General features: G+C 49.3%; 1 protein-coding gene across 3 annotated transcripts in view; it reads left to right on the top strand.

Moving 5' to 3' along the window:
* The first annotated feature begins 593 nt into the window (after positions 1-593).
* FGF13 (fibroblast growth factor 13) overlaps positions 594-8,820 on the top strand; it is a 248,921-nt gene continuing 240,694 nt past the window's right edge. Inside the window, exon 1 of one of the 3 annotated variants that reach the window (XM_017817344.1) lies at positions 594-612. Coding sequence is in view for 2 of the 3 variants with exons in the window: in XM_017817320.1 (XP_017672809.1) it covers positions 1,755-1,803 (49 nt within the window). In the remaining variant the exon portion in view is untranslated. Of the gene's footprint in view, positions 613-1,565; positions 1,804-8,820 lie in introns of those variants that run through there. The other 2 variants (XM_017817320.1, XM_017817362.1) reach the window with 2 other exon arrangements.

Here is an 8,820-nt window from a genome sequence, read left to right as displayed (position 1 = left end):
CCGGTCCCGCTGGTCGCCGTAAGCCGATCTGCCTCCAGCTGTCCCCAGCGCTGGGCTGGAGCAACGGAGGGTGAAGGGGCAGGAATTCGGCTCCGCTAAAAATAGAGGCCGCGCAGCCCCGGTGGCTGCTGCTTCTCCCGGATACCCCCGGTGCGGGGATTGCGCTTGTGTGCGCGTTGCCTCTCCCGCCGTGGGGGCAGGATGTGCAGAGGAGTGCCCAGAGGCCACGGGGAGGGCCGTGCCCTGAGCATATTGCCTTCCCCCGGGGGTGCCCAGCTCCACCTTGTTCCCTGTTGGTCTTGAGAAATCCACTGTGTCCCCCGCTCCAAACGAGCCATTTTGGGGAGGGGGGGAGGAAGAGATTGGAAGAGTCCGGCTGCCGCACCGACGGGCTCCCCCAGGCACTTCACGGCTCGCCCTTCCCAGCATTTTATTTTGGGCGCTACCGAGTAGGGCCAGGCTCCAAGGGGCGCCAGCTGCATTGGTTTTCTCCTTCCTTCCCTCCCTCCCTCCCTGCGCAGCCTGCGCTCCCTCCCCTGACAGCAGCCCCGCTCGTAGGAAGTTTTGCCCCCGCCAAAGGGGGAGGGGGGGACACGCCGTTTTGTAGCACAGGTGAGGGGACATTTGGCTGCTCTTGGGGGTCCCCTCCTGCTCCCCGAGGGCGGATGGAGGGGAGGCAGGGAGGGGGGTGAGCGCCGTCCCACGCTCCGGGGCAGAGCAGTAGAGGTGGGAGGGGGACGGCATAGGCTCTGCGTGTCCCCGGTTAAAGGGAATGCAGTGCCCTCCTTTTCGCTCCATGTCCCCAGGCCGGCTCTTTGCACTCCCGCGACGGCAGCAACAGGCTGCCGGGCTCGGGACCGGGCGGTGCCAGGGGCCACAGCCCCTTGGCCGGAGCCTCCCCTTGTGAGATAGGGGGGTGGGAGCGGCTCCGCAGATGGGGGGGCAGTCCGGCTCTGCGCCACCCCCAGCCTGTCGATGGGACACCGTCCGGTAGCTGGAGGGCAGCGGGGGCGTGTTGCCCCCTCCCTCTCCCCCCTTTCTCCCCCCCCTTTCCCCCCCGTACTATTTGATGGGGAAGGGGATGCGCGGAACCCGGGGGGTCTGAGGGGGCAGCTCCAGCGCTCCTTGTTGCCGCGAGCGTAAACCTGCCGCCTCTTCTGCAGTGCCGGGGACTCGCGTCCTCCTCCTCCTTCTCCTCCTATCCGCGGCTGCAGCTCTGGCTGCTCCATCCCGTTATTATTAAGGGAGGATGCGAAAAGACAAAAACCAAACCCCGACACAGCCAAGCAAACAACCCTCCCCAACTCACAGTACCCCCCTCCCCCCGGTCGGTGGGACTTCCAGGACCGGCTGCGCTTCCCTGGCCCTGGGGAGGGGAGGCAGTGCCGGGGAGGCGGGGGAAGGAGGGGGCCGGGGCCAGGCAGACACAGGGAAAATCGCTTTTGTCTCCGGCACGGCGAGCGGCGCAGGGGCTCGGTGCTGCGGCTGCCGGAGCCCCCCGCTCCGCTCCCCGCTCCGCTCCCGCAGGCACCGCGGCGGCGCCGCCGGGCTCCGAGGCACCGCGCCGGGGAGCGGGCAGCTCTCCGGCTCCTCATTTTCCCCCCCTCCCCTTCTGTTGGTGTTATTTCTGCCTTTTCGGCGTAGAGGATCCCGGATCCCCCCCACGCACGCACGCTGCCCCCCGCCCGAGGTTTCTTTGGGTCCAGCCGGAATCCGCGACGCTCCCGGGGATTTTCCCACCCAAGCTGGGGTCTATGAGCGGGAAGGTGATCAAGCCCAAAGAAGAGAAAGATGCTTCCAAGGGTAAGGCAGGCGCAGCCGCCCCGATAAACCGGCGTGTTCCCCGGCCCGACCGCGGACAGCCCGACCTTACCGGGCTGGGAGGGAGGCACCGCTCCACCGACAGCCCCGCAGCTCGGGAGAGCCCGGGGCGGGGATCGGTGCCTGGCGTGCGGGGCGCTGCGCCGGCACCCCGGCACGGCGGGGCGTGGGGGCCCGGCTCAATGCGGCACCGCCGAAAGTGAGTGCCCCCCCTTTCCCCGCCGAGGGGGGTGCGGCTCCCCTGCCGCGGGCCGGGGGGTGCTCGGCGCTGCATCGGCCCCGGCTCCGGCCGAGGCGAGCGGAGCGGGGAGACATCGCCATGGAGACGCGGAGCCGGGGCACCGCCGGGGCCGGGGGGTGACCCCCCAGCTGGGGCTGCGCTCGGGGGGGTTCCCCCACCCCGGTTCGCCCCCGGGACCGGCGGGGCGCTGGGGGCATGCGGGGGTGGGGTGCATGGCCTGGGGGCTGTGCTGCACGCAGGGTGTCCCTGTCGCGCTGCATGGTCCGCTCAGGGGGCACGCACAGGTGGCGGTGCCCCCCTCTGTCGAGCCCCCATCCCCAGCGCGGGGCTGTAGGGGACGTGCGGGAAGGGGCTGGTGCGGGAGCGCTCCGTGTCCCTCCAGAGCGGTGTTCCTGTGTGTTCCTACATAAATCCGTGTGTCGTCTCAAACGTCCATCTGGGTGGCAGGCTGGGGCTGGTGAGGTACCCGGTGAAGGGTATGGGCCGGGCCTCCCCTAAAGAGGGAAAACCTGCTCCGTATTTACTAGTTTTATGAAACGTGATGGGCACTTCCCTGGCATTTACTTTTTTAGCAGCCTGAGAGGCCAAATCAAAACAATTCATCCTTTCTATTCTTTAGAAAAAAACTTTTTGGTTTCTTGATTTTGAAAAAGTTTGTTTAACGCTTTTGAGTTTTTTTTTTTTTAATGTCGTTTTTTTTTTTCCCCAACTCTCTTTCCACTTCTATGTTATCCTTTGACCAAAACCTTAGCATTTGCATCGGATCTTTTTTATTATTATTATTTTTCACAGCAACACAAGTTCACCAGTCAGTTGCATTGGAAAACCTTACATTTTTCTATATAAATATTTTTTTGCCTTTACATTATCTTCTTTGAAGTTGAGTTGTGGTGTTGTTTTTTTTTTTCATTTATGGTGGCCTTATTGCCTAAATTATGCTTTAAATAATTTATTAAGCAATGCAGAACAAAAGATTTCTGCCTTTCTGAGGAATTACTTTGCATGATTTAGAACTGTGTTGTAATCCTAAACAAAAAGAATTTGCCATACTTATGCTATGCTTGCTTGAAAGCTTGTTTCTTTAAGTCAAGCGTACATATTCTGTTTTGTGCTATGATTACAAGTTCTAATGACACATTGACTTCACGTTTGAAATTGCCTGTGTACAGGTTTTGGCACATATAGGTTTCAAAACATTGGGACAAAGGCATTTGTATCTGCTGTTAGTGAGTCATTACTGACTTAGACATGTGAGGCTTTGATTTCTGTGGTGACAGTGTACCAGAAGGTGTATATTCTGAGACTCCCAAGAAAAGCAGTTGATGCTGATTCTCTGCTTCCAGGAGACGCTGGTACACTCCTTGAGCTTGTATAAAAACTTTCTCCGTTATCACCAAGGGAAGAGGCAGTTTTAGATACAGCAGGAGGAGCCGGTACTCCTATAAGGTGGTTTGGTACTGCTGTGGGAAAGTGAGTAATGGTTAACGTCTGTGAAATACGCTTTTAAAAGGCTCCAGGTAAGACGATAAGGAGGTAGCATTTACCAGTTAATATATAGGCTGCGTGGCCTTCTTTAGCCTCCTGTGTTGTAGACGAAAATAGGAAATGTTTTTTGCTCTGAACCACCTGAATTTCCTTTTGGTGTTCTCGAGTGTTATTGCTCTCAATGGGAACGTTTAATTTGGATTTAGCATAGTAAAAACAGGCTGCGATGGGTGGGCTATTGTTTGATATTGTTTGTTTGTTTGTTTCATACAATGAAACAGTAATTTGTCTGGAAAGGATGGTACACCATTTCCTGCATTTTTCTGCAGCTATACAGTGGCACTGGAAATACTTCAGTCCTGAGAGAAACATCTGTGTTTTTGAGTTAGTTAGTCCCTTTTTCAAAGAACAATACAATCACATTTCATGTAAGAGTAGCTTATTGTGGTGATATGTTCATGTATCCTACATTCTGTAAGATACATGATGTAATTTTAATACCTGCTGTAAGTGCAGGTGTCCCAGGGTTATATTTGCATAATAAATGTGGAGTACTTTGTCAGTGAGAGCAGAGTCAGCTTTTCTTACTCCTGACGCTTTCTTATGCGTTACAGGTCGTGCATCAGATGAGACTTTGCTGTAGTTCTCTACAGAACTTGAGGAGGGCCATATTCAGCCCAAATGTAAAGAGCTGCTTTGTGTAAATTGTTAAATGGCACTTTCTGCAATCAGCTTTTGTGGTGGGCCTTTGTAGAAAAACTTGACTTATACAGAACCTTGAAAGGCTGTGGATTTTGGTAGGAGTCAGCACAATCCAGAGAAAGTACTTACTGTCTTGCAGTGGGTATTTTCATTTAAATTACCCTCTCTCATAAAGCCTGTGGTGGCGTCAGTGGAGTTGCACAGGTGTAATAGAAGTACCAAAATTTTTAATTAAATAGTTGTGATTTTTCACTTCTTTTCCAAAGCCAAAGAGGAAAGTAACTGCTTGCTTCAGAGTCTGTTGGTTCCACTTACAAGTCCTGCCTAGAAAACCCAGTGATGGCTGTTTTGCTCAGAAATTGGCTGCTTTTAAAACTGGCTGTGGATGTCTGAGAATTAACTATCCCAATCTAAATAAAGCTCCTGGATTAACCTAGTGAAGTTAGGGACGTGCACCTTAACTTTCTGCAAGATGCTGCATTAACTTGTGAATGTAGCCTATAAGATTTTTTTCCTCCATTTTTTTTTTAACTGTGTGAGTGTTAGGGAGGTGCAGGATGCCATAAGCCCATGTAATCTGCAGGCTGTTTTAAACAGATTGGCAGCACTGCTGCTGCTCCAGAGTGGTGTCTGTGGTAGCAAACAACTTGTTCAAGAGAGCAGCCTTGTCCCCTCTATATTGGTGGTTTCAAGCATGGGGTAGGTTTCCGTGTCTCTCCTCAGTCTGCATTTGCTATGGGGTTAAGCAGGAGTATGAGAATCTGTGTAACACCAGCTCAGCATCCTGCAGTGGTCATCTGATGGTTGGTAACAGCTCTTCTTCCATTGTAGTAATATGCTCAGGGAATTCCCCCAGGCAGCAGAACAGTTCCCACCAGCCATGTGTGTGGTAGGACAGGTGACTTTCCCCAGCTCTCCCTCAAAATGTTTTTGCTTTGTGCTTTGGGAACAGTATATGGAGTGTCCCCAGTGATCCCTGGGGCTATGTCGACACACATTTGAATGAAATATTTGCTAACCTTTTATTTGGGGGAGAGGTGTGGGGCAGTAGAAGAATACGGGGCATTAGAAAGGGAGCCCAGACATGCTGAAATCCCTGTCCTTTGGATCTGGGCCTTAAAGAGCTCGTGCTGTCTGGTATTTCAGCCAGACTCTTTCCAGAGGCTGCTGTGCAGTTTGTGTGACTCTTCTGAGGAAAGCCAAGAGACAGAGCAGAGAGTCTGAAACTAAATCTGAGGAATGGATTAATCTGCATTTGTTTTTCTTTTTACCTGTGGGATCATAATACTGTTGGCTTCCCCATTAGGGCATCACGGGGTGTCTTTTCCTGTCACCATGTTGTCACCACAAGAAACTTTGATTGCTTTGTCCAAATGTCTGGTAATTTCAGCCATGAGCAGTGAGAAAGTGCAGAGTATATTTTCTTCTCCAGAAAGCTAAATAGGAGTATCTTTGAAGCTGAAAGCTTCTAATCTGAGAGGAGTGTATTGAAATAGTGACAGTAACAGTGAAGACTTTGGAAGTACAGGTACTATTCTATTTCAGTGACAGCAGAAAACAAAGCACTTAGAGAAATCACTTGGCAGGAAAAATAGAAGTCAGAATTTTGAGGTATCTATTACTGCTTTTCCTGGCATTATGGGAATATAGTATAATGCAGCTTATGATTGAAAGGTCTGGAGAAAAGCCGACAAAAATAAAGAAGCTGATCTCAACAGTTATATTTCTATAGTACTGAATCATGAGAAAGTAACTTACTTCAGGGACTGAAGAAGAGCAGCATGTAAGCTGACCACGTCTTGGTCTGAGTCCACGGAATCAAAATTAGCAGCAAGTGCAGACCCGTGTGAGAAGGGGGAAGGGAGCACAGCACTAACAACCTTGACTGCTGCTTGGGCAGCTCAGGTGGGAGGCAGGGCATTTCTTTGTCTTTTTGTCAGAAATTTGGGTGCCAATTCTTTTGTGTGTCAGATAAGCCCCACCAAACTTCAGCAGCAGCTGCAGTTTAGGGTATGAACTTGAGTATCCCTTCAGGCAGATGTTTGGCAGCAGTAGACTGGGTCTTCTTGTGGTCAATTGGTGCTATTGATTTGTGAGTCAGAACTTGTGTTTGTGTTATAAACATTTAATGACACCAAAGAATGAGTAATTAAACTCAATGCTTTTGTTTTGTTCACTTCGCACTAGAAATCCCCGTGCCTCCTGTCTGAAATTTGAGATTGCTGATTCACTTTGAATGGATGCCTTCATTGCCCACTGGAAAGTGACAGCCAAAATCTGAGGCATGACCCACCCCATCCTGGATGGTAATGCTTCAGGTTACAATAGATACTCAGCTTTTGGCTGAGGTCCTGAACCATTCAAAATTCCCATTGACACCAGTGGGAGTTCTCTGTGTCTGCCTGTGGCATTGCCTCTGATTAGTGGGTGGTTGTTAATGTGTCCATGCTTAGAATATTTACAGTAACTACCTCCTGTTATGACTCATTATCTGTGACTGATTTTGGTACCACAAACTAGAGTAACTCTTTATGAAGGATAAATTTATAAAAGAAATATCCTTCCCTCTAAATCCAAAGACAATGGCCCCTCATATATGACAGTAAAACACTAGCAATTAAAAAATGGAAGTGGCCTTGATATCAAGATGCCAGCACATTTGTGCCAATGCTTTGTAATGGCTTTCAGTGTTAGCTGAAGAAATCCACAGTAAGGCAGGATTTTCAGGGACAAGCTCCAAACTCAGGTTTGTGATAGCGTTGGTTCTCACATGGCTGCTGCCTGTGCCAAAGAACTCGTGTTGCATGGAAGGTAGTAAAAGGCAGTCATCTTTTTTTGCTTCTAGAGGAAAACTTAATAATAGTTGCTTCTTGGCAGATGCCAAATCTCATCTTCGGAGGAAAAACTCCCGGGCAGAGGAAGCCTGGAGGATGAGTAGCCCCATGGAGCATTGCAGGGGACTGCAAAGGGGTGAACATCAGCATCCACAGCAGATGCCTGACCCATGCAAAATCTTATGCATCTCTGGTCTGTGGCCACCCACAATATGCCAGAGACTTATCATCAAGAAATGTATTTGTTCCATTTACTGTGATTTCCTACAAGGCACTGGTCTTACCCCAGTGCTTTGGGAATTTTGTGCTGCAGTGTAGCCTTGGGTCAAATGAATGTTAATTTTCTTCTTCTGTTCTTCATGTTATTGCTATCGTGTGTTGAGGAAAAGAGATGGATCCAGGGTATATGAACCACTTCCTCAGGAGCAAAGACTTGGCAAATCCTGTTCTTAGTCTCCTCACTGCAAGCAATGAATCTATGCTTTTATAATATCCTTTCTGCATCTAGATGTGTGCTTAGTCTGTGTACAGACAAAACATCTGTGAATCTGGGAGGACAAGCATGGCATCGTAGACAACCTACAGCTGAGCATTTTCAGACCACGATTTTTGTGTTTCTGTATATTGGAGAGGAACTTCCCTGTTGATTACTGGATGCTTTCACAGATTCAGTGATTTCAGGTATATTTTGTGGGACTGAAGCTTTCTTAGGCACTTGGATCTCTCTTAGTTGAGCCTGTCTGTAGGGTCTCTCTACCCCGAACAGTGTTTTTCTTTCCTCAACTTTGTCTTTTGGCCTAAAAAATTTCCTGTTTTTCCCCAAACCCGTCTTGGCCAAGCTTACATGAAAAGACATGTTTAAAAACAAAATGAAACAACTAAAGGAGTATGTTATTTACAATAATCCTTTTATTTTTGTGTGGTATCTTGGGTAAAGGATTTCCTTGAATTACCTGGTCTGTTTTCTTGCTCAATATTTATATTGTTTTGCTGAGAGAAATGAAGGTGAAAATAATTTGAATTGCACCCTCGGGCAGGTAGCAATTCAGTTCTTTTCATGAAGAGAGTGTAAAGTGGGACTGTTCTCCACTTAATTAGTTTTGTGAGAGTGATGTATAAGGCAAGGTCAGTGCTAAAGGAAGAAAGGGCTGGCATGGATTGAACGCTGCTTACGTTGTTTGAATAATTAGAGCATCACTCTGAGCTGGGAGGGAGCAGAGGGACAGAAATGAAGCAGGAAGAAGAGATATGCCTGAAATAGCAGTTGAATTGTGATTGGTCTGGGTTGCATTACACGTACACTGTTCAAGATTAACTAAATCTGAACTGGTGGCGGTTCATTACCTTTGATACTGTGGTTGTGGTTGTAAGTGAAATGAAGATGTATTTATAGAGATCACTCTGTTCTGTGGCCCAGGTAATCTCTAGATAGTGCTTTTCGTCCGAGGTTGACATAATTGATATAAGGCCCTGCTTGTTGCTTTAAGAATAAATTGTTTAACATGTGCTTGATATTTTTGATACCTGTCCTTTTAGTTATCACCCAATTTAGGATGAATTCCTTTTGTGTTAGCGGGATCAGGTCAGAGATACGCATCATGTAATTCTCATCTGACCGGAGTGGTCCACAGGCATTTGCTGGCTTTTATAATGTGACGGCTTCATCTCTGTTCATCACTCTTGGATGCCAGCACAGGGGTTCCAGACAGTGCTGTACTTCTCTGGTGGACTTCCCTC

This window comes from Lepidothrix coronata, unplaced genomic scaffold (genome assembly GCF_001604755.1).
Source record: "Lepidothrix coronata isolate B3197 unplaced genomic scaffold, Lepidothrix_coronata-1.0 Scaffold2, whole genome shotgun sequence".
Classification (NCBI taxonomy): domain Eukaryota; kingdom Metazoa; phylum Chordata; class Aves; order Passeriformes; family Pipridae; genus Lepidothrix; species Lepidothrix coronata.
Note: the sequence above shows the minus strand (reverse complement) of the source record. Positions and strands in the feature narration are given on the sequence as shown.